This window comes from Cajanus cajan, chromosome 1, assembly GCF_000230855.2.
Source record: "Cajanus cajan strain Asha chromosome 1, NIPB_CcT2T_4, whole genome shotgun sequence".
Taxonomy (NCBI): domain Eukaryota; kingdom Viridiplantae; phylum Streptophyta; class Magnoliopsida; order Fabales; family Fabaceae; genus Cajanus; species Cajanus cajan.
The window spans coordinates 77,467,162-77,492,560 of record NC_138517.1 but is presented as its reverse complement, the minus strand read 5'-3'; the positions used below and the strand labels follow the sequence as shown (position 1 = coordinate 77,492,560).

General features: G+C 29.4%; 2 protein-coding genes and 1 non-coding gene across 8 annotated transcripts; 1 reads left to right on the top strand and 2 right to left on the bottom strand.

Annotated features, from left to right (window-relative positions):
- The first annotated feature begins 968 nt into the window (after window positions 1-968).
- Window positions 969-3,123, top strand: LOC109814986 (Glycine-rich protein family). The gene is made up of 4 exons (XM_020379541.3): window positions 969-1,229; window positions 1,316-1,602; window positions 2,498-2,723; window positions 2,812-3,123. The coding sequence occupies exons 1-4, from the start codon at window positions 1,148-1,150 to the stop codon at window positions 2,940-2,942; spliced, it is 726 nt and encodes a 241-aa protein (XP_020235130.1). The 5' UTR covers window positions 969-1,147; the 3' UTR covers window positions 2,943-3,123.
- Window positions 3,124-5,729: 2,606 nt separating this feature from the next.
- On the bottom strand, window positions 5,730-5,801 carry TRNAP-UGG (transfer RNA proline (anticodon UGG)). Its single transcript has one exon. It is a non-coding gene; the product is annotated as a tRNA-Pro (tRNA).
- A 537-nt stretch (window positions 5,802-6,338) lies between these two features.
- Window positions 6,339-11,984, bottom strand: LOC109814979 (uncharacterized). Of its 6 annotated transcripts, none has more exons than XM_020379530.2 (8): window positions 11,716-11,984; window positions 11,573-11,632; window positions 10,820-10,892; window positions 10,417-10,655; window positions 10,219-10,280; window positions 8,286-10,139; window positions 7,251-7,374; window positions 6,339-7,159 (listed from the first exon to the last, which is right to left on the bottom strand). In XM_020379530.2, exons 4-8 carry the CDS (start codon window positions 10,535-10,537, stop codon window positions 6,492-6,494), a joined length of 2,829 nt encoding a protein of 942 aa, XP_020235119.1. In that variant the 5' UTR covers window positions 10,538-10,655; window positions 10,820-10,892; window positions 11,573-11,632; window positions 11,716-11,984; the 3' UTR covers window positions 6,339-6,491. The 6 variants fall into 6 exon arrangements, with proteins under 6 accessions (XP_020235119.1, XP_020235121.1, XP_020235118.1 ...); XM_020379532.2 differs by having other exon boundaries at window positions 10,839-10,892; XM_020379529.2 differs by having other exon boundaries at window positions 10,820-11,632.
- Between the last annotated feature and the right edge of the window lie 13,415 nt (window positions 11,985-25,399).

Below are 25,399 nucleotides of genomic sequence, written 5' to 3'. Positions count from 1 at the left end.
ATAAAAATTGACAATCACTCCAAGCAAAAAAACAAACACTATGTTAAACATTTTGAAATTACAAGAATTAACTAAAAACTTCATCAAAATACAATTAATTAAGGATCAAGTTACTAATATAATCATTTGTTATTATATCAAAACAGAGAGGCATGAAAGGTGGTAAAATATTTAATTAATTTCTAAGATCACATTATTATAAGAAATATTATATATAGTGATATACAAAAAATAAATATAATATGTTTGTAAATCTATTAGACATATATTTACAAATAATTTTAGTGTTTATTTTGAATTAGATTAAACATATATTATGTTTTACCATAATTTATATCTTCACTTTTTTTAACAATTATGAAAATATAATTATTTGTAATAGTAATTTTTAGTAATAAGTATTGTATCATATTAAGGTTACTATAGAATTTTTTTTTTTGTAATGTATTAATTTTAATGTGCATTCATGGGGAACTTCGAGAATCTACTCCTGTATATATAGCTATCTAGTGAATGAAATTAATTCCATAAACTATATCCCACTGATTCATTGTTAAAAAAACAATTGCAAAATTATGAAACGGAAAGCTAGCAAAAACTTGTGGTTAATAAATAAGCAAACGCAATTGTTTTTCCACAAGCAACAAAATGTTACCCAAGCTTGTTAGGAAAGTATTACAACCAATGGTTGGTTTGATTTATTGGACTGATCACATAGAGAAGTTGGTGGCTTACACTTCAACTGCTACCATGTCCTTATTTTTTCAAGTCTTGTCTTTCATTAATTTTAATCGCGACTCGTAGCAAACCCTTTGACTAGTTTCCCTCTCTAATGATATTCACCCAACATTTACACCCATTATTGTGTGTCTCATTCATTCCACTTAATTATATTGAGCCGTTTATTCTGTTGGAGGTTAAGCCTAATTAGAAAAACACATGCATGCAAGGAAAAGGAATGTTCGTGAGCACCCTCACTGTATTATGTTGATTAAAAAAATGAATGGTAGTGGTTGGTAAAGTTAGCAACTAATTAACTTTTTCTTGTAGTAATGTGCAAACGCGTGTAACGTTGCATTGCTATATAATGAGCTCCGATTCAATTCTTTTCTAATATGAAATTTGGATCGTACGTAATTAAGTTTGGATGATGGCATTCCGAGTTGGTGTTAGGCGTTGGATCTTAACTTTTGCTCTCCTTTACGTTTGTATATTCGGGAAAAACTTTGGTATGTTATCAACCACACTAGATGAAACTTTTTTTTTATAATTTTTTTTTTGTGTGTGTGTAACGCATTAAGATATAATTTGTCAGGAAATGCTGATGAGGATGAGTCGGAGGGCCAGACAGGTGGTGGTGGGTTCGGTGGTGTGGGGGCTGGTATAGGTGGTGCTGGGGGCGGAGTTGGTGGTGGTGTTGGGACCGGAGCTGGCGGTGGTGGGTTTGGAGCTGGCGGTGGTGGGCTTGGAGCTGGTGGTGGTATTGGTGGGTTTGGAGCCGGTGGTAGTGGTGCCGGTGGTGGTGGTGGTGGTGGTGGTGGTGGGGTTGGTGACCCTTCTCAAATTTTCTCCAAAGCCTTGCTCTGTTTTAATGATAAAAATGTGAGTGCCATTTCTACAATCTGATTTTTATGATTACCTTTTAAGGGAGAAATTAATAAGTGGTATTAAGAGAAAATTAAAAACTTTAACATAATGTTACATAAAAATTAGTTTAAATTAGATATAGTGTAGAACTATCTAATAATTTATGTTTATTATAAAAGTAAAGCAATATATTGATATTTTGGATTACGACTCTTTAAATCAAGTCCAAGCTATATATCAAACTCTAATTTTTAATTATGAAAAATAATTGTTGAAAAACTTGTTTTAACTTTGGTTACAGTTTTTTTTTTTAACTTTAACTTTATACTTGTTTTATGTCTTTTTACCACTTTTTTTTATTGCATTGATTACTTTTTATTTCTTCACTTATACGTTAATAGAGAATTAGAAGTATATTATTTTTTCCATACAAAAATACCAATAATATTTATTGAAAATTTTCATATTCAATCTCTATCGTGTGTGAAAATCTTTTAGATTAGTAACGGTCAAAATATAAAAAACAAGATTAATTTTAAACTCGATAAATCAACGGATACCCGTAAGAGAACACAAAAAATAATTAAAATTTAGTCAAATTATAGTTTATCTCCCCTTAACATTGGTCGAAAGATAGGCCTTATACAAGTGGCAAAGTGTGGATATCTATTTCTTTAGAGTATACACTACCTCATGCATGTGTAACGTGATCCTTGTGAGTGCATGCAAATGATGCAATGCAAGGCACAGCTGCTACTATATACAACGTGCAATTTGAAACATTTAACGCACCAATTTGAGTTTCTTAATTTCTTCTACCTTTTTTACATAATGTTGTCATACATGTATATATCGAAGACACAGATTAAAAATATTTGTGATAGTGTTTGGTATTTTGGTTTGGTTTCAGATTTATCGGAGCTGTGAAGAGTCGTGTAGATTGAGCGAGAATGGGAACCTGAATGTGCCTGCAGAGAAAACTGATATATTCTGCCAAGGGCCATGTCTGTCGGAGACAAACTTGGTTCTGAGTTGCCTGGATAACGTTTTCAGCAACTTCGTATTTTACAACAAGGCAACCATACAAGACATCAGGAAAACAATTGAAGCTGGATGTGGCTATGGCCCTCAAAGAGGTTTCGTATTTTACTTTATTTTAACTTGATGGAATTTAGTCCATGTAAAATTTTGGATTGTGATAAATGGGGGGTTGAAACGATGCAGGAGACTTCAATGTGGCTGAGCACATTCAGGCTGACGAAAGCAAAGCTTCAAAGGCTAATAGACATAATGTTGCAATGGGACTTGCTACCATCGCCATCGGACGCGCTCTATTGCCTCTCTTTTTCACATAATATTGCGTTTATGTGAATCACAATTACTACTCATGCTTACCACTTACTCATATAAGGGAAATATTTTAGGTTATGTCATGTACTTGTATTATATATATGTGTGTGGAACACGTTTGTGATATATAAACCTTTTAAGTATAGGAAATAAATTTTAACCCACAATTAAAAAAGTATTAGAAAACATTTATATATATATATATATATATATATATATATATATATATATATATATATATGAGGGAAGTTATAATTACACCAGTGTAAGTTTTACTAAGTATTACACCACTCAATAACTTTATATTAAATGTAAATTTTGTAAATTCAACCGTTAGATTAAAAGTTTATATCACTTTATACGTGTATATCAAATTTTGTCAAAATTGAACAACTTAAAGGCAATCAAAATGTTCATATTTTAGTGTATTTTGAAATGAATATATTACGTCAATTTTGTTTTATAAAAATGAAGTATCAAATCATCTTGCATTAATATAAAATTTTGTATATATGATCTAAAATATATGAACTTTCAATCTAACGGTTGGATTTACAAAATTCACATTTAATATAAATTTATTAAGCGGTGTAATACTTAGTAAAAGTTATACCGGTGCAATTATAACCTCTCATATATATATATATATATATAAATTTTGATACTGCTTTTGTTTTCTTTTCCTTTTGTGGGGAGGAGGGCTTTCATATTTAATATTTAGAAAAATTGCGTGAAATTTTCTTAAGGTATGTTTAAATGAGTGATATGTTTCTTTTAGTTTTTAATTGAACTTTAATCTTTCTTATTTATTTATTTAAGTGATACATACACTCTCTTATATAAGATAATATTATTTATCCATTATTAATAAAAAATAAGTTATTAATAATGCAAGTGTCAACAACTGAATGAGATTTGATCATTTACTCAATTTTAACTCTCAAATTATATTTTAAATATCATACAAGTTGTGATTTATAAAATATATCAATTTCAAGAAATAATTTTAAAAAATGTGTTAAAAAATTATTGTTTTCAAAATTGATGAAAGTGAAAATTTTTATTAAAAAAAAACATAGCATTGTACATTATTTAAAAACATGATAGATGCGTATATTGACAGAATATGAGTCAATTTTTATTTATTTTTTCTTTTTTTACTTTAACTAATAATATTATTCTAAAAAAGATGAGTAATTTTTAAAAATAAAGGAGAGTTGAATATCATTTAAACAAACCATTAGTGCAATTTCCCTTAATAGTTTGATGCTGCTCGATGGATGATTTGTATTTCTCTTGGCCCATGATGGGTATATAAATTGAGCCATTTGGACAAAACTCTTTAGCTTCATGATGTATTCACTTTTTTTCAAAAAAAAAACCACAATACACCTCTTTTATTTTTTTTTTAAAATCCTAAAATATCCATATTTTTTATTCTTTAATTTCTTAATGTTACACCTCCAACTTTCAATTTACTACTTTCTTCTTCTTTTTCACACACCTCTTTTCTTCTCTTTATCGGTTTTCACATGCATCATCTTGTCTTCCTCCAATTTCTCACATATTGCATTAAACATTCTCTCGATTTTTACATTAATCTTTTCTCCCTTCACCTCTTTCACTTTTGCACATGTACCCAAACTGTAGAATTGATACATGACAACATTGTAGGTATGTGTGGTTTCCTCGACAGTTTCTACTAAACTAGATACACATTTTTTTCTTCTAACTTCCTCCTCTCCTTTAACTTCTTCAAAAACTTTAACTTTAAATTTAGTGTTATGAAAAAGATATTTTGGAACATTAATTTCACTATTCTAGAGTACTTTTCTGTAGTGTTCTAAAAATAGTGTTCAGAGTGTGTTTTTACATACTTCCAGAAAAATACTTTTTGAAATTACGTAAAATAATACTTACAGAAAGTACTTTCCAAAATAGTAAAGTTAATGCTTTGGAAAGTACTTTTCATAATAGTAAAATTAATGTTCTAAAAAGTATTTTCTAAAAGTATTTTTTTACATAATTCTGGATAGTACTTTCTAGAATACTAAATTTACTGTTCCAAAAAAGTACTTTCCAAAAGTATAATCCAATTTTGGAAAATGTTTTTAGTGACTAATTTTACTATTTCAAAAAGTACTTTCTAAAACACTAAAATTATTTGATGTTGTATTTTTTAGATGTGTAAATGGGGGAATTGTTTGAATAAAAAAATGCACATTTGAATTAGCACTTTCAATATTGTCAAAAAAGTCACACGCGCCTATAATGTTGTCGAAAACTAATTATACACTCCTGATGCATGTGAAAATTAAAAGAGGAGAGAAAAAAGATAATAATGAGAAAATTGATAGAGGAGGGGAGAAAGAATAATGTAAAACTAAAAGAATTGAGACTACTTACTAAAATAGGTGGAGGTGGAGGAAATGTAACAAAATGCATGTGAAAACTGAAAAAAAGAGGGAAGGAGATCTGTAAAAAAGAAGAAAAAAATACTAAATTGAATATTAAAAATGTAAAATTAAAAATTATAAAATTAAGAATATTTAAAAAAAATTAAAAAGAAAAAAGAGGTGTACTTATAAATAAATAAATAAAAAGTGTATATATATATATATATATAAAATACAAATAAAATAAAAATGCGAACTCTTTATTAGATTGGGCTTAATCAGAATATAACAAATGTACCCAAATACCCAACCAAGAAGACAAGTCTTCATAAATGTAAACACCCAAAACAAAGGTAGCTGGTTATTCTTGCATGAGAGATTTAAAAATGTTAAATGGGGGCATTCCGAGAATCGAACTCGGGACCTCTCGCACCCAAAGCGAGAATCATACCACTAGACCAAATGCCCACTATTGATAAAGTGAATATTGTATAGTAATTCGTTTTTGAACATAAGTCCAACTTTCCGTTTGAGACGCACTTGAGATCAAATTTTTTTTCTAAGATGCCTTATTACAAAACTTATGATTTACATTAATTTGAGTGCACATTTCAATTATTTTTGACGATTTAAAATTAATTTTATCAATATAAATTCTACTCAAATTTAAAATAAATACACATGATATATAGCTGTGCAAAATGCAAATTGATTCAGTAGCAAGGCAAAAGCATATCCAAATTTGATTATTGAAGTTAACTTTCATTCAATTTTTAAAAAGAAAATTATCGTCTTTAGTTAAAATATCCCAAATTAAGTTAAATAAAACCCACACTACTAAACTAAAATTAGAGTATTTAAATTTTCTTTTACCCTACCACGAATACCTCCTCCATCCACACGCCAAAGATAAGTTGAGATTAGTTGAACCCAAGAAACCAAGCATGCACAAAGTCGAATTCACCACACAATTGTGCCTAATTTCAAAGAGGTACTACGCTGTACAAAGCAACTGAAGGTGGTATCCATATATGTCAAGTGAAAAGCAGCAGCCTCTATCACAAAAAGTTATAGTTATAGACTTGATCATGCTATTTCTATGAATCAATAAGACAATACACAATAGCAAACAGCCGCAAAATCAATCATTAAGGTGTTTTACATTTGCAAGATTTCAGTGACAACATCATCAACCAAAGAATTAAAAATTTGGTCCACAACCTCTGATCCGAGTTCAAAAGCATCAATCTCATAATCTAGCCATCTTCCATACTGGCTGCTCATGTCCTTGTCCACAAGCTCATCAACCATTGAATCTCCCATTCCACTCCAACCTGTGATCTCCTTGTACACATCTTCTGCCAACCATTCTTTTCTTTTCACCATTTCAAACCCTTTGCTCCACATTCTGTATCCTCCCCCTACATAACGCCTGCATCTCAAGTCCAAGCATTCACTCACACAATCAAATGTAACTTTCCTTCTCATCATAGACTCGTCGTCGCACTTAAACCCTCCCTTGCGGCCTTCCAACTGGTTGAATAGATGAGAGTTCATAACCTCGCTAGCTTGTCCAAGGGAAAAGTCAATATACATCAACTCAACATTACACAATATGTCTTTCACATAGTCCAACTCCCATGTTTTGGAGCCTCCAAACCTTGTGACAGAAAATGTACTTGTGTGCTTCTTCTTCACTATGTTCCCAGCTGATGTTGAAGAAGCTGAATCAGATAACTCTGCATCAGATTCACAAGGATAGAACTTCCTTGAAAAATTCAAGCTATGAACTTCTTGAGTTTGAACAGACGAGCACAGCTTACTTCCTGAAAGTAGATATATATTAGCACTCCTGGGTAATGAAATAAGTAATTCCAAAATAGGTAATTAAATGCCCATATTTAAGCACAAAACTACCTTCTGTACTAGTAACATCCGTACTGAATGAAGATTCACAGCTTTCAATTGAAAAAGAAGGCTCGAGAACAGAGATTGGACTTGGGTGGCGGCAATTGAGTAACTGTGGTTCCATCTCATCAATCTGTAAACAACTTTGAGTTAATCACCTACTCGATATGGCAGAAAATCATAAGAATATGCCCATAAGTTGGTATATGGGTGGTTGATTATTGAATACAATGGAATTATTACTAGTTACAGCCTGTAATTTTAATCACATTTTATTTTAACAACCCAAACTTGATTTTACATTAACAGCATAATAAGAGTCGTTTATCACATGATTTAACCAATTATCACAATCGACTAATATGGACTTAGACATGGTTCACTAAGCTCAAATCTGAAATAAATACAGGCAAAAAGTGCTGTTTATATCTTCAAACCAGCTGCAACATAAGACTACAGAGAAATAGTAGAACAGGTAAGTGCCTGAGATCACTCTAACCCACAAATGAATTCTTCCAAGCACCAAAGATGATAAAACCAAGGCCAAAGTTAGATGCATTAAATAGTCTAAGAATTTGACTGATCATTTTACTTAATTCAGAAAACTGCATTTCTCTAGGAAAAACTAAGTTAATTGCAGGCAATTTACTTGAATCTTTTGAAGTATACTAACTAGTAACTATGAAGTGAAATGCCCATTTGTGGTAACGAAACAAATGTTAAAGAAAAAAGAAAAAAAGCAGCACCAAAGAATAATAAAATCAGTTTTTTAGTAACTAGGTAGAAATTAACACAAATCAAAACTATGTTTACCTGTAATTATTTACTTTTTACAAAAAAATAATTCCATAGGGAAACAGACGATGAATCTGTTTTTTTTTTATTTTTTTATTTATACGGATGATTTTTTTAACAAGAAACAGAAAAGCTTAACATCTATTGGTTAGGCCATTTAACAAGTGACCCTATACAGTTCTGACTGACATGCTTAAATGATAAATACAAAAAAAAAAAGGGCAAAGGAATTAAAGGATTGTTACATACCCATGAGTTATGCTTCAATGATAATTCAAGAGGACCGGCAGAGGAGATGTCTGAATCATAGTTGCTGCTTAACACATCTTGGTCTTTTTTCTGTTGCAACTTTAGGTCGAGGTTAACCATATTAAGGCCGGTTACTTGATCAACTGACATTGGTGCACTAGTGGCAGGGTGCCTCATTTTAGAAGAGTCATGACAAGTGGTTTCCATACATGTTAATTCCCTCAACTTCTGTTCCAATAAGATACCTAAGGCATCACCACCAATCACATTGTATCCAACTGGAGATCTTGTGTTTTCTGGATCAAGCAACACTCGTTTAATGCGTTGATCCAAGGAAAGACCATTATTATTCTGGCCAGCTTGTCCAGGTGTCTCAAAACCTGGATTGCTCCTTGTTAATGGAGTGGTAAATGTAAATGAAACTACATCCATGTCTTTCTTTTTAACTTCTTCGCCCCAACTATGTTGTTTATTACTCACAAGGTTAGACTTAACAGGCTTCTGAGTTTTTTCAATGAACAAATTGTCCACAACCCTATCATTCCAGTCCTTGTCAGTAGATCTTTTCTTTCTAGGAAAATTGTTTGTGCTGGTATACAAAACTTCCTTTTCACTATCTGTCACCTCCATTGATGACTTTCTGGAACCAACTTTAGATTTTGCAACAGATTTATTACTAGAGCTTCTATGGCGTCCATAAGGGGAATCTGCAGTGGAAACTTTCCTAATGTGTGAATTGGTAACCAATGGCTTTGATGGTACTTTGTCTTTGTCAATTGAATAATTCTGTTTCAGATTATTCTGTCTGAGCGCACCAGATGAATTCTGACCAGAAGATTTCTTATGCAAATTCTTCTGAACATTATTTGCCTTCATTGGTTGATTGGATTTAACATCTGAATGCTCTTTATGGCCCATTGAACTTCTGCCACCAGTCAAACTCAAACCTTCCCTTCTTTGAACATTCACTTTCGCTTGAATTGCAAGTGAAATGGACTTCCCCTTATTCTTCATAGAAGAAGTTTCTTCCTCATGTGTAGGAGATTTGATGGATGTATCCGCAGAGCCATTCCAGCTTCTGTTCAAAGACTGTCCTTTTAGATACTTGGCAGCATTTGATTCGGCTGATCTTTGAGAAGATTCTAAAAGCCTAGTAGTTCTTTGAGAAAATTCTCTTTTCTCTTTCAGATCTCGAGTTCTAGAGGTCATGGAGGATGGTCCAATTAAAGGTCCTTTTTGTGAAGCCTCCACCTTATCCTTAAGATCTCTAACTCTCAATGGTGTTGATGATGAAACTAGAGGTGTCTTAGCCTTGGTACTGGCTTGGGATCCAGGCTCAATAATTCTTGCTGCAGCCTCCATTATATAAGCAGCATTATTGGTAGGAACAAAGCCAGGACCCTTAATGGGGGACAAAAGTTTATGGTGTGTAACAGGAATTGATTTAGCTGATTTTGGAGGCAATACTTCTGTTTGGAACTTTTCAATTGGCCTGGTAAGGGCCTTTTGCGGCTTTGGCTCCATGAAGTTCCTAGAAGAGCCCTCAGCCTTTTCAACCATGAAATTCCTAGAAGATCCCTCAACCTTTTCAACCAGCTTTCCAGAATATGGGGTCTGATGGTCATGCTGGTTGTTCTTGAAGTACTGAGCGTCTTGAAGGGATCGGGTATCAAAATATGGGGTAGAATAAGGATCAGAAAAACTGGAAGGAGGCAAGGAATCTAATCCCATAAGCCTGGCAACAACACCAGGGGCCCTTGTTCCACATGCTTCATCATCTGTTACAGAAGAAGCATAACTATGATCACAACTTCCTCTAACACTTGCTCCTACTCCATTTTCATCTTCATCAACCTAAAAGAATTAAACAAGTAACTATCAAATTTTATAACAACATATTTAAATAGATAGCAGGAGATAGTGATATTGCTACCAGATAGGAGGACTGTGACAATGCCATACTGTAATCGACTTTTTTTCCATGTTTTAAATGCTCTGCAAGTGATTTAGACAAAAATTACCAACAGCAAAACACCAAATGACTAGAAACTTTTGGTATCAGTAATGCAAAACAATAGACAAGAGATATAAAAAAATGCTATTGTATATTCTATGCATACAGTAAATTTACCTGGCAAGTCTGACTTGGTAGCAAATAATTTCTTACGAGATTTTGAGGTCCAGTCGAACAACTGGAAAAAACCACCAACATAACCTCCTCCACTTTTCGTCCCTTCTTTTTCAACTCCCATTTTTGAAGCAGAATTCAGTAAACCTTCCAGAAGCAATTATAACAAAGCCTTATCCCACTAGGTGAGGTTGGGTACATGAATTACACGATGTCATTCAGCTCAATTAAAGACAGAAAACCTTCAAGACACATCAGGAAAAAACTGCTAGTCAAATAAAAATTATACAAAGATTGCACAAGGTAACTCATTATAATCTGAGGGAAAAAGGTGTATATTATTCATATCGGAACATTAATACGGAACAGAATAATACACCACATGGTTTTAAATTACGGCCTGTACCGCAATTGCGGCCACCCACAATGTAAAGGTTTTTTTGACTCAATGACTCCCCTTGACAGCAATTGTGACGAAACTACAACCACAATTAGAAACATGATTCACCATTAATTAACTGATGCAATCTAAACCAAAACACTTCAAACAAACACACACCAAAATTGCAATAGTATGATTCTCTGTATCTCTAGATCTCCATTGGAAGAAAGCAATCAGATACTAGTATACAAACCCTAATCCACTTCATAGTTGATATTTGCTTACCTTCAAATCTCCTTTGACTGAACCAACCAGACAATCAAGAGTCAAATCTACCAAACAAATAAAATTCTCACAACTTTCCTGATGTTATTAAACTTTAGAAGTTTAAAATAGCCAGGTTCATAAATGAATCAAGTACAAAATTCTAAAGATCCATAGTAAAAATTTTAGCTGGGATCAAATGTGTATATGGTAATCCTAATGTAAATGGGTGAGGGGGGTTGGGACTATTTGATAAAATGAAGGTTTTGTAGATCTTGAGTAATTTTAGAAAAGCCCAAGCCTTATACAGTGTATTCATGGATTCAAATGTAAATAGAGGCATGTACAAACTGTGCTTATACACAGGCATTACTTCTCGCCCAAATGAATCTGATTCAAACTCGTTTCCCATCTATGAAATGATTCTCATCAGCCAAACAACGAATAACACCAAATTCAGGCTATTCAAAACATAAGAACTTAAACTGAATCCAAACACTAAAAATAACGTACACGATGACAATAAGAGTACCAATAGGGGCGAAAATAAAGTGGCCAAACTCAAACGCAAATCTGAAAGGAAGAAGCCAATGTCAAAAACCCATTAAAGGAAATGAAGAAAAGATGCAAACTTTGGCGTTGGAGGGAGGACTTACGTTGAAACAATGAGTTGGGTCAGCTAAGAATTTGAGTGAAGTGAAAGGGAAGAAGCAAGCACCCACCGCAAGAGCTTTTTTTTTTTTTTTTCCACGGTGAAAGACCAAGGCTATGCTATGGATAATCAAATCACAGAGAAGTTGAAGCAAAATGGGAAAAATTTCGGGACTGAGAGAGAAGGGTACGGAGTGAAGGAATAGAGAGAGAAAGACACAGTTTGAAGTGCTAATAAATGGAGACATAGAAAGAGAATTTTCGTTGCATGAAGAAGTAATTGAAAAAGTTTGCATTAAAATTTAAAAAATTCTTAATTTGAAATTTTGTTTGTATTATAAAAATGGGGTGAGTTTATAACGTCTCTCTCGAGAGGGATGGGATTTCAAATTCAGAACGGGGAAAAAGGTGGTCCAAGGAGCTTGATAACGTCACTGGACCCATCTATTCCGAGGAGTGGTTCACCAATTCTTGGATGACACGTGTATCATTGTCCTCTTTCAATGCGCCTTTCAAAATATAAGTTCACAACCAGAGTCCATATGGTAAGCAACAATGGTTCACAAAATAATAAATGAAAAAAATACATCCTAATCTATATAGAATTATAGATGACCTTAGGTGATCCACAATGAATTCGAATGAACTATTTTTATCTAAAATTTTAATATAATTATTTATTTTAATTTGAATTTATTCTTATTAACACGTGATAATATTATGTCAAATTGGTTTGTTGATATAATACATCTATTTAAACATATAAACATAGTTAAATTGTAACATTAAAGTATAAATTACCATTAAATATATTTACAATATTTACTAGTCTAATGACTTGTGTTATACACGAATATTAAGTTCATAATTTTGTATAAAAAAATTATATTATTATGATTTTTAGTATAATTTTTTACTTTATAATTATATATATATATATATATAAAGGTGGGAAACAAGTTACTTGAATAGTAATTCTGAATAAAATTACTTCACTCAAGTAATACGTACATGTTGAATTTTAATGTGATGAAGTATATTCATGTAACGAAATATTAAATAGCTTTCAATTTTTTTAAAGATTTGTAAACTTGATTTATTTAATAAAAAATTCTTTTAATTTAATAGTTGGATCATTGAAATTTAACATATATTTGAGTTATTGAGTGAAGTAATTTTACCGAGTTACTCTTAGGAAGTTTTTGGTGGAGAGAAGTTTTTTCATATCCAATATCATGATTGTTAGGAATTACAAATCCTGAAAATCATGATTCTTGAAAATAACTAAAATATGTTTGGTTATTTATAAAAGTTTCTAGAAACGTTCATATATGATTCTTGAAAATTATAAAATTTTATGTTAGGTTACAATGGTATATTTTTGGATTTATAATTATTTTTTACAAAAATATTATTATTAAAATAAACTCAGTATATATATTTATTTACTTAAATCTTATTAAAAATATGATGTTAAACTATTTTAAAAAGTTGAAAACTAATTAAAATTATTTAAATATAGAATTCGACAAAAAAAAAGGATTATAAGAAGAATAAGAATATATTATTTTATTTCATTCAAATAAAAATAAATAAATAAGTGTTAATAAATATCATTAAAACATAGAAACAAAAAAGATTTTAATAATATTATTATTAAAATTAACAAGATCAATAAATAATGAGATACAAGAAAGAAAGAGACAGAGATATGGTAAGGGGAGAGAGAGAAAGGAGGGGAAGAGGGAGAGAGAAGAAGAGAGGAAAAAAGGAAGAGAGGGAGTGAGAGTGAGAGAGATAGAGAGCGAGAAAAAGAAATAGAAGGAGAAAGAGAAAAAAAAAGGGAATGAGAGAAAGAGAAACAGAAGCAAAGCAAAGAGAGAAACTTTTTGTTTTAAAAAGGGGTCATTGTGGTCTTTTTATATACATAAAAAATTTTCTTTAACTTAGGAAAGTTGAATTCCCACCCTCTGTGAGAATTTTTTGTGAGAAAGTGGGATAAAAATGGTCCCAAAAAGCTATATTCCTGGGATATTTTTTTAAATAGTTACCAAATATGAGAAACTAAGGGGATGTTTGGTAAGGGAGGGATTTTTTCATATTTAGAAATCATTATTCCCATGATTTGTAATTTCCAATAATCATGATTCTTGGGAATAACTAAAATATGTTTGGTTACTCATAAAGATTCCTATTAATATTCATATAGGATTTTCAAAAATTAAATATTTTCATGTTTGGTTACACTACTATATTCTTGGGAATATTAATATTTTTTACAAAAATATCCTTTATTAAAATAAACTTATTAGATATATTTATTTACTCAAATCTTATTACAAATATGATATTAACCTATTTTTAAAAAGTTAAAAAACATATATTTCATTTCATTCAAATAAATAAATTAAAAGGTTTTAACACATACCATTAAACTATAGAAAAATGACAAACTTTAAAAGTATTATTAAAATTGATAAGGTCGATAAATAATAAAATACAAGAAAGAGAGAGAAATAAAGATATGAGAAGGAGAAAGAGAGAGAGAAATTGGGAGTGAGAGTGAGAGAGAGGGAGTGACATTGAAAGAGACAATGAGAGAGAGTGGGAGAAAGAGAGGTAAAAGGAGAAAGCGAGAGAGAGAGAGATAGAGAGTGACATTGAAAGAGACAAGGAGAGAGGGGGGAGAAAAGAGAGATAGAATGAGAAAGGGAGGGAGAGAGATGGAAAGGGAGAAAGAAAGAAAGGGGAGTGAGAGAGGGATAAAGAGAAATAGAAGGGGGGAGAGAGAGGGAGGGAGAGGGAGAGGGGAAGAGGGGGGTGAGATAGATAGAGAGAGAGAGAGAGAGAAAGGTATATTTTTTGTTTTAAAAAAAGATACTGTGGTCTTTTTATATGCATTCAAATTTTCTCTTAACCGAGGAAAGTTGGATTCCCACCTCCCCTCATGAGAATATTTTTGTAGGAAAATAGGGTAAAAATGATTTTTGAGAAACAACGTTCCTGGAATCTTTTTTTTTAAAAATAGCTATCAAATATAGGAAATTAAGATTCTTACTTTAAGATTATCAAAAATGTAAAAATATTTCGCATACCAAATACCCCCTAAGATTCTCGCTTTAAGATTCTTCCAAAAATGTAAAAATATTTTGCGTACCAAACATTTTCTTATATAAAGTTATGAATATTAGTATATATTCAGATAAATTTATATTTCTAAGGATTAAATATGTTTTTAATCTTAAAACTTTTGTCAATTTTTACTTGTTTTCTTGAACAAATTTCATTTGATTTTAGTCTCCAATTTTTTTCTCCATGAATAAAAAATCTTAAAGCCAAAGACCAAAAATGGTAACAAAAAGGAAATTTTAAGGACTATAGGTAAAAAAACTTGAAAAAAAAAATTAAGAATTAAAATCAAATAAAAAAATATGTTTTTAGTGAATTGAGGAAAACATAGAAGAAGAAAAAAACAACTAGAGGAAGAGGGAGCTCACCTGGGTGTGAAGAAAATGTAAACTTCAAAAAGAGAAACATATGCAAAAAGTAAAAGAATGTTAGAAAAGATGGTTGATTCAAAAGGGAGGTGAATTAGATTTTAAAAATTACTCTTAACTTTTTTGGATAAAAACTTATCTAAAGACTTTCTACTTGAACCAATTGATTTTAAACCAAAGTGAAATGGATTGTTAAAAACACTTATTAATGTAAGTCAGATTTTAACTACCTTACATGCAATATCCAAGACATAAGAAACATATTAACAAACATGTAGTCAGATTAATAAGAAAGTAAATTCAAGTTATTAAAGGATAAAATAAGCTTGCACAACAATCTATATTGGTTCAACCACTTTCATTAATGACCTACATCCAATCCCCAAACAATCCAATTGAGTATTTTCATTATTCTTTAATTTAAGAAGTTTTATCATCTCTCCTCATATATATATATATATATATATATGAAGAGGGTTCAAACGACATCGGTGTAACTTTTACTAAGTGTTACACTGCTCAATAATTTTATATTAAATGTGAATTTTGAAAATCTAACCGTTAGATTGAAAGTTCATATCTCTTAGATCATATATATCAAATTTTATATTAATCTAAGATGATTTGATACTTCATTCTCATAAAACAAAATTGACGTAATATATACATTTCAAAATATACTAAAATATGAACACTTTGATTACCTTCAAGTTATTGTTCAATTTTAACAAAATTTGACATATATGATCTAAGAGATATGAACTTTCAATCTAATATATGGTTAGATTTTCAAAATTCACATTTAATATAAAGTTATTAAGCAGTGTAACACTTAGTAAAAGTTACACCGGTGTCGTTTGAACTCTCCTATATATATATATATATATATATATATATATATGTATGTATGTATGTATGTATGTGCGCGTGTGATTTGTACCAAAGAGAGAAAGAGTATGAATATAGAACATTAAGGGTGTCAAACACCTCAACCCAATTCATTACATCCATTACATTGGGTTGAAAGCCTGAACTCAACTCAACCCCATGATAGGTTAGCAGGTTGGGTTGAGTTGACCCACCAACCCATTAAAAAAGATTTCATACAAAGCATTTTTTTTCCATTTTATTTGTCTTAAGATTTTGTCAAATACAATTAAAAAAGAAAAAATATATTACAAAACTAGTAATGATTCAAATGTTAAATGGGAACACATACTCAATAAATTCATTAGTAACATTAAAATAAGTTCAACAATGTTAAAATAACTCCAAAATTTCACAAATAAGTTCATCAACAATAATACAAAAAGGCCACAATACATCTACAAATAAAATGTTTGTAAATTCATAAACACAAGTTTAAGAAGAAAATAGGTGAATCCAACAGGTCAACCAATCTCAACTTGTCCTTTAATTTATTGGGTTAGGGAAGTGTGTAGGTTGAAATGTTCAACCTAAACTAACCTTTTGGGTATATTTTATTGGTTAATTCATTGGGTTGAATTGGTTTTTGACAACTTTAAATGAAATAATTGAGAAAATGTGAAAGGTGAATCTTGCTCCAAAATGTAAAAAGTGAATATATAAAGACAATATATATTTTTTAATGTTTTACAAATCAACTATATCATAAATTAATTATCTAAAACAATCCTTTATATATTAAGCACAAAGCATTATTTTATGCGAAATTATTTTTAAGAACTTTTCTTGGATGAGAAGATATGTAAAAAACTTTTTAGCTAATTTAATTTTTATTTATCATAATTATTTATGAATTAAATATTAATATTTTAAAATAAATTATCAATATTTAAAAATAATTTTGTGCTAAAATATAAATTATTTATCATAAAACTAAAATATAGTTCATATATTTACAAATTTCTATTATACAAATTTTAAATATATTTTATATATTTAAATATAGTGTATATAATTTATTATAAGTTTTAATTATATATAATAAACATATTTGTTTATTACACATACTAACATTATAATATTTTTAAAATAAATACAACACTAAAATTTCTAGTTTATAATAAAATAGTAATATTATGAATTTATTTTTATGTTATGACAATTAAATATAAACTTTTTAGTATTTTGATAAGAAAATTTTGGCATTGACATGATTAATCAAAGTCAGGTTTATTTTTCCTTCATAGCTATAAAATTACAAATGAGTAATTACAGCAATTAAATGATAAAATTTAAATTATTCATTTTACTTTATATATATATATGTAAAATTAATTAAAAATATAGATCAATGGATTTTTTAAGTTTTATTTAGGTCAATAGAAAAAATGATATTAAATTTAGTTTCTTATTCTTAATTTCTAAAATTCAATCCCGAATTTGTCCCCGTGGATCGAGATTGCTCCTATTTTATTTTTTTTTACTAGTATTTTAGTTTGTATAATATACAAATTATATATAATTAAAAATTATAATAAATTATATACGACTAAATATTATATTTAAATATGTAATATATATTTAAAATTTGTATAATAAATATTTTTAAAATATTAAATTTAATTCATAAATAATTATATATCTTTTTAGTGATTCTTTTAATTTTTTTAATCTAATTTAATTTAATTTTATCATAATTACTTATGAATTAAATTTAATTTTTGAAAACAAATTATTAATAAATAAAAATAATTTTGTCCTAAAAATTTTATCGTCAAAGAAAAATTTTTAAAAACACTTTTATATAAAATAATCATTCATGTTTAATATATAAGAGTTTGATTTTTAATTTTAAATAATATATTTTTTTAAAAAAAAAGGAAAGGAAAGAAAAAAAGTAATATGTTGTACATTATATGTGTGTTAATTTTTAACCCTTCAAAGTTAACTCTTAATTGAATTTTACTTTTAGCAAAGGGTACATGTTTACTAAATATTTAAGATTAAATTATATTTTTTTATCGTTTTATAATTTATATTTTGTAATTTTAATCTCTTTTAATTGTTTATTTTTGTTTCATTTTATCAATTGATGATTAATTGACTATTGATTGATAATGACGAGATATTAATATTGACATAACTTAATGATATATCACTTTGATAGTAATTTGGTAACTCACATAAACTATTCAAATGACACTTTAGTGATGTCATGATATGACAAAGAACTATGATATTTTTAAAAAATAATAATAAGTGATTTTATTGGAATTAAAACTCATTTTTCTTGTTATAACTTTTACTATTTAAACAACTAAGACAGTTAACTTTTATTTTTATAACTTGAACACTATATTAACTTTCACCATGTATATTTATTGTATAAAAAATAAATTAAATAATAATTATATAATTAATTTATTATTAATAACAGTATTTTTATTGAATAAAATTATTATTTATTAATTTTAAACTACATTAACATTAAATAAGGAATTTAAAAAAGTAATTAACTTAGACAATAGTGTTATATATAAAGTGTTCAATTTATAATAAAAAAATGTTAAGTGGCTTGATAGTTTAAATGGTGAAAGTTATATTGTAATTCATGGGTTGTTGTTTTTATAAGGTCTCTTTTCACCAATTTTTAAATATTTACATTTTTTTTTGTCATGTTAGTTCCACGTTTCTGATCTATGCTATTATTAGAGTGTTACATTAGTATGTGAGTAATCACAACTTGTATCACAGGTAATATTATAACATTAATATCATGGCATCATCAATTAATGATAAACATTGATAGAGGGAACCACAATTATGTAATTGAAAAATTTGAGGATTAAAATTCCATAATTAAAAATGAAAGGATCAAAATTTTGGATAAAAAATTATAATAGTGACTAAAAGTATCATTTAAATTTAGTTAATATTTAATTAAATTAAGGATTTATAAGACCTTATTATATTAGTCTTTTAGAATAAAAGACATAAATCTTTACATAAAAAAATATAAATATAAAGATAAAATTAATGCATAATTATAATTAAATATATATTAAAAGATTTATTAGTAATATATTTTAAATATTAACAATTTATTATTGAATTAAAAACTAACTTTTAATATATTGCATTGGTATAATTAATTTAAGCATTTTCTCAATATCACTACATAAATTTGAGTATTTGATATCGGTGAAATGCATTGTCCATTGTACAACACAAACCAAATTCTGATAAAAAGAAATAAAAGAGCGAAGTATGCATTTGAATTCGAATAGACAAAATTGTGAAAACCATACAAGAAAAATTAAGATGAGGCACAAAAACTAAGGCAAAAATGATACGATAAACTTTGGAATTGAATTACCAAAGCAAAAACTTTGTAATAAAATCATGTACGTGCCCAATAACTTGTTAAACAAAGTTTCTCGTTATCTTAATTACTTTCCTAGGCTATTAGCAGCCATGGGTCTTCTTCCCATACTTGTTCTTCATCAACAATTGGATCCTTGTCATTGAACCCTTCACTTCTTTCTCCGTTACACAACACTTGCTCTTTCCCACGCGTCTTGTCCTCTTCATCTCCGACTCCGTCCCCTTCAAATATTTTTTATAGCCAGAAATTGCCATTGATGATGGTGTTTCGCTTGTATGTCGACGACGCATATTCTTGCATTGCATGCCCCAATTGCTTACGTACCCATGTCCCACATAATGACCACACTCCATCTCCTCCATCTTCATCGACCTTCCGCCGCTGGTGATGATCGCGGCAAGGCATGACTGATGATGGAGGAGGAGGTGAGAGATTTTATTTTTTTTGTGGTGAGGATTGATATGTGTTTTAGAAGTTTATATGGTGTGGAAAAAAATTCTAAAAATAATAATATTAAAAAGATAACATGTTTAATTAAACTTAGTCAATGGTTCTAATCTTGCATTGAGATTTGATTTTAGAATAGTTTAGTAAAGATAAATAAGGAATGTTGAAGCTGATATTTTTATAAAGTTAAAAAAAAAAAAAAAAAAAAGTAAACCTTGTTTTAGAAGTACAAAACAAATGTTGCAACTTGCAAATGGTATTTGAAGGAAATAAGGTGTTTTTGACGAAATATAGAACATGAATGGAGGACTACCGACAGTGCCTTGGGAACTAGGGAACATAGTTAGAAAGGGTGGACCTTGAATTTCTCTGGTTTTTTTATTTTTATTTTTTATTTCTATACTTATTTTTAGGAATTTCTCCTTCTCTATAGAGATTTTCGACTGTGTTCACTATTTTCCTCCCTAAAGGAGTAAAGGGTACTTCAAGGTCGTATTTATCGTTTGGTCAACCTTATCTATATATGAAGAAGCAATGCTCTTCATCATTTGGATGATGCATGACTTTGAAGACATTAAAAATCACCTTCTAATCATGAAATTGAGGCATGAGTTGTTGTCGTATACACATCAACAAAGTCTATACTTGTGGCTATGAATGGGCTTCCCAAAATGAGAAGAGCTTTCCACTGTCTCCTCTATGTTAATTATAATTAAGAAAAGTTAGCAACAAAACTCAATGTGTACTTTTAATTAAACATTTTCCATAATCTTGTAAGGATGACTAATAGATCAATTTGCTAGTGGAAGCAGGGCCATCTAAATTACACAAAGTTTTTCAAATAAAGGCATAAGGTTGATGCTTGCCTCTAATGCACAAAGTTTTCCAAATTAATGAATGTTCCCTATAACTCAAAATATTGTAAAGCTACATAGATCCCTAACTTCAGAAGTAGCCAACGCTGCAAAATGGCACTGCGCCCCTTATTTAATGCAATTGTTTAATCCTTAACTCTCATTTTCATTGTGAGGATCTCTATCATAAATTTAACATAGGTAGACATTTAGTCCTATATCTCTACAAATGAGATGCTAATGGACAAACTCTTGAAGATATCCAAGAAACTTGCTAATTGTCCATTATTATCCTTCATCTTCCTTAGATATGGGTAGAGAAGTTTAACATAGGTCTAAATTGTTAATGGATATAAATAAATTGAATTTTTTCAATGAAATTTTAACAGATATAAATAGTTTTAATTCATCCATCCATTATAAGATGAATTAACAAAATTTATCCACTCCATTTATTTGCCATCCATAACCTCTATATAAGTATAATTTAATTGAACAAAAAGTAAATCTCCCTTGAACCTTCTATTTTTAAAGTAAGGATTATATAAGTTATCATTACACATATTTATAATTTCTTTATGTATATGTATATATTATTTATTTATTAATTCATGATATATGTATGCATTAATAAGAACTAATGATACTTTTTGCGCACAAAATATATTCTATTTTAGATTAAAAAAATTTCTTACAAACAGCTAGTTTACATGCTTCATTTTTAGTGATATTTAACTCAACCAATTTAGGTTTCTATTGACCCTAGTAGTTAATTGAAAACACAATTTTAATTAAGTTCCAAAATATATATAAAAAATAATAAGACAAACTAAAAGTAATTTCCACAAAGTTAAATTTAATTAGAGGAATATGCAATGTAAAAGGTTTTGGAGATGTTATTGTCTTTACAAAGTTCTCGCATTCTCTTGGAATCTTTTAATGAATCGTTTACCAAGAAGGTTAAAATGTTAAATCTTTATTTATTATTGAAACGTGATTACAAACTTTAAGGAAGTCTATCGTATTTTTGTGTGGTAAAAGGTGAAATGTGGACATCTTTTTCTTCTTTGGCCTTGTTATGTGTCACATTCGTTTGGTCTTTTCTATATGCTTGGCTTGGTTTTTCAGTTGCAATTTCATCTAATGTTGTCAATAATTATCCATAGAAAAATTGCTTAATCCTTCAAAAGGATAAGCCGATAAACAAGTCGAACACAATAATAAAAGTCGTACAATAAAATCAATGGATAAAAATTTATTGAGTCGATGGATGATTCGGTTATCAGTATTAAAGGGTATAGCTAGCATAACTCTTATCCATATATCTTCACGAGTAATTAGAGAAAAAAGGTTTGACAACTTATCATATTGGTTTGCTGAATGCCTGAATGTGATACCAATCACATTGACTCTCAACTTAACACAGATTCACAAGTTCGACCCAAGTTCTCATGAATTATGCAAGATTCATATGGATCCATATCCTCTTTGATGCTCATCACCAAAATATCATCAACAATCTGGAAAGTGATTAAGAGCTTGTATCCCCTATGGCACCTTCAAAATCACCATATCAAGGCCTGCACTACACTGATCTTGGTAATGTTAGCAAGCGTCAGAATTATCAAATCGCTTTATGGGATTGTCCCATCTCAGGTACTATACTTGAAAAAAAGTAAGATGCAACTTGAAAATAAGAAAAACAAAAAACAAGAAGAGAAAAAAAAATTAGCAAAAATATGTTTAAACAAGTTGAAATCTACGCCGTTTATTTTGATTTTATTTAATTCTTTCATTTTTTTCTAATAAGACACTTCTCTCATACAATTTATAATAATATATTAAAAAAAATACTTTTTTTAGTATCTATATTTTTATAGATTATTATATCTTTATATTATATTTTTTTCACTAATTTTTAATAAATATATATATAAAATAATTGTTTTTTTTTAAATAATAACTATCAATTTTTTTTAGAATTTTTTTTTATGAAGACACGATACTTTTTTCTTGTTAATATATTAATATGTCACATAATATACATACACATACATACATACATACATATATGTGTGTGTGTATGTGTGATCAATATATGTTGACACCATATGTCAAAATTAATGAAATTATCTTTTTAATAATTTTTTGTAGAATTCAAATGTAATCGATTCAATTGCAAAATTATATCATATTACACTTGTAATCATCACCAACACATGCAACCATTATCACTAGCAACACTATTGTCATTGTGATAACTACCACTTATATTATCATAGTCGCCATATAACAACAATGACAACGAGGACATTGATTGTAGTAGAGGTGACAATTACCATTATTACCACCATCATTAGTATTGTTATCACCATTTTTAAAATGTTTCAATTTTTATATAAATTAATAAATTCCTAACATAGTGTTTAATTGGAGGAGAATGAAAAGAAAAGGGAAAATAAGGAATTTGAAAAAAAAATATTCTTGTTTTTTGTTCAATTTTTAGGATTATCTAATTTAAAATTCCCTCCAATATTGAGGTGATTTGTAGGAGAATGAATAGATTTTAAAATATTTTTAATATAATGTGTAAAATATCCTTATTTATGTTATTAAATTTAAAGATACAAAAGTAATCTGATTTACCAACATTAAAGATAAAAAAGTAATCTGATTTTTAAAATTTCTCCCTTCTCCTTATGAAATAAATAAGAAAAAACCCCAAGCGTGTGGTTCAGCGGTAGGGGTTGATCCACGCTTAAGCAAGGTCAGGAGTTCGAATCCTGCCTTGTGTATGCAGCTGCGTTAAATCTTGGGGGCAACTATCTCACCCTTTGAGGTGCCTCCAACGTAATAATAAATAAGAAAAGAGATTCTCTTCATTAGAAAAGATGACTAATTCAAAATGGGTAAATTGGGTTTTAAAAAGATTCTTACAATACCTTCCTTGTTGGATAAAAACTTTTCTTAATATTTTCAACCAAATCAATTGACCTTAACCTAATTGGAATAGATGCATTGAAAATTCACTACAAGAAAAATGCTGATTTCCGATGGAAATTTCCGACGGAAATAGGTAAATTTCCGACGGATTTTGCTTTTTTCGATGGATTTTCGACGGATTTCAATCCGTCGGAAAAAGTGGCGTCGGAAAAAAAATCTGTCGGAAATAATTTTTCCGATGGAATTTTCTGACAGAAAATTCTGTCGGAAATTTCCAACGGAAAAATCCGTCAGAAATTGCTAATTAATTTTTTTTTTTTTAATTTTAATAAATTTATTAATGTAACAACTCTCATATTTGGCCTCTCAAGGGTTCTATTTTACAATATTTCACTGTTTAGCGTGTTTTATTCTTACTTGTGCAATTTCTGGGAGACTTCCCAAAAGGTCACCCATCCCAGTACTACTCCAGGTCAAGCACGCTTAACTGTGAAGTTATGATGAGTAAGCTACCGAAATATCTATGTATGTTGTCTGTGACACCCTCTACCCCAACACATTAATAAACATAAACTATATTTATAAAAGATTTTCATAAAATGATATAAAATAATAAGTATCATAAGGTAGAAGATGCACATTCATAATTCATACACATAAATATTAAACTCAAGAAGTTATTATAAAACAAAGATTATAAATTAATCCCAGTAAAGGTGGCAGTGCCTCCTAGTTAGGAATCAATTTATAATTTATTAAATTACACAAGAAAAGAAAATATTTTTAGAACAAGAAAGACATAAGAGAAATCCTAGCTAAACCCGATGTCACATCCTATCAGAGCATGCCCCAAGAAGCCTTTAGGCCTCATCACCAACATCCTCATGATGATGATCACCTGCAACAAAAATTTAAACATATACAAAAAAAAAAATAACAAGGGAGTGAGAAACATCTCACTCAGTTGTAGATGAAGAAATAAAAGTTAAATAGCACACACACATAATCATTATCATATATAATAATTATTTATCATACAATGATGTCATAGACTCAACTCATAAATATATGCATGTGGCGCCATACGGAAGTTCACATATCATCATTGGTGACCCTAAGGCACACCTAGTTAGCATATCGTGGGTGACTCAAAGGTACACCTTGTTAGTCGTGGGTATGCGGCCTCAGCGGCACACCTGGAGTATATATGCATATGATGCATGTCATACAATCATAAACTTAACATTTAACATGTTACAGAATTTCCTATAATATACCATATCATAAGCATAATTCATACTTATATTATATTTTATTAATCCAATAGTCCAAAAGTCCAATAATTCAATAGTCCCATAGTCCAAAGGTTCAATAGTCCAATAGTCCATTGTCCAACAGTCCAACAGTTCAACAGTCCAAAGGTCATTAAGTCAAGGGTCCAATAGTTCAAAGGTCTTTAGGGATCATATAATTTATATTTCATGGTATAATTAAATCCTTAAGTAAAATAGGAAGCTTAATGAAAATAAGGAGGCTCGGCCTTCCATTTAGATAATAAAGTCTAAATTTATAAGTTAATAGGAGGCTTAGTCTTCTATTCAATGAATATTTTAGAATAGTAAAAGTGAAGTTATCC

What these genes read in the sequence shown, in the direction of transcription:
- LOC109814986 (XM_020379541.3), top strand. Translation starts at nt 1,148, where the DNA reads ATGATGGCATTCCGAGTTGGTGTTAGGCGTTGGATCTTAACTTTTGCT. An exon ending in TATATTCGGGAAAAACTTTG is followed by an intron (nt 1,230 to 1,315) that starts GTATGTTATCAA and finishes ATAATTTGTCAG; the next exon opens with GAAATGCTGATGAGGATGAG. An exon ending in TCTGTTTTAATGATAAAAAT is followed by an intron (nt 1,603 to 2,497) that starts GTGAGTGCCATT and finishes GTTTGGTTTCAG; the next exon opens with ATTTATCGGAGCTGTGAAGA.
- LOC109814979 (XM_020379529.2), bottom strand. Translation starts at nt 10,537, where the DNA reads ATGGGAGTTGAAAAAGAAGGGACGAAAAGTGGAGGAGGTTATGTTGGT. An exon ending in TACCAAGTCAGACTTGCCAG is followed by an intron (nt 10,281 to 10,416) that starts GTAAATTTACTG and finishes AATCACTTGCAG; the next exon opens with AGCATTTAAAACATGGAAAA. An exon ending in TGTCACAGTCCTCCTATCTG is followed by an intron (nt 10,140 to 10,218) that starts GTAGCAATATCA and finishes TAATTCTTTTAG; the next exon opens with GTTGATGAAGATGAAAATGG.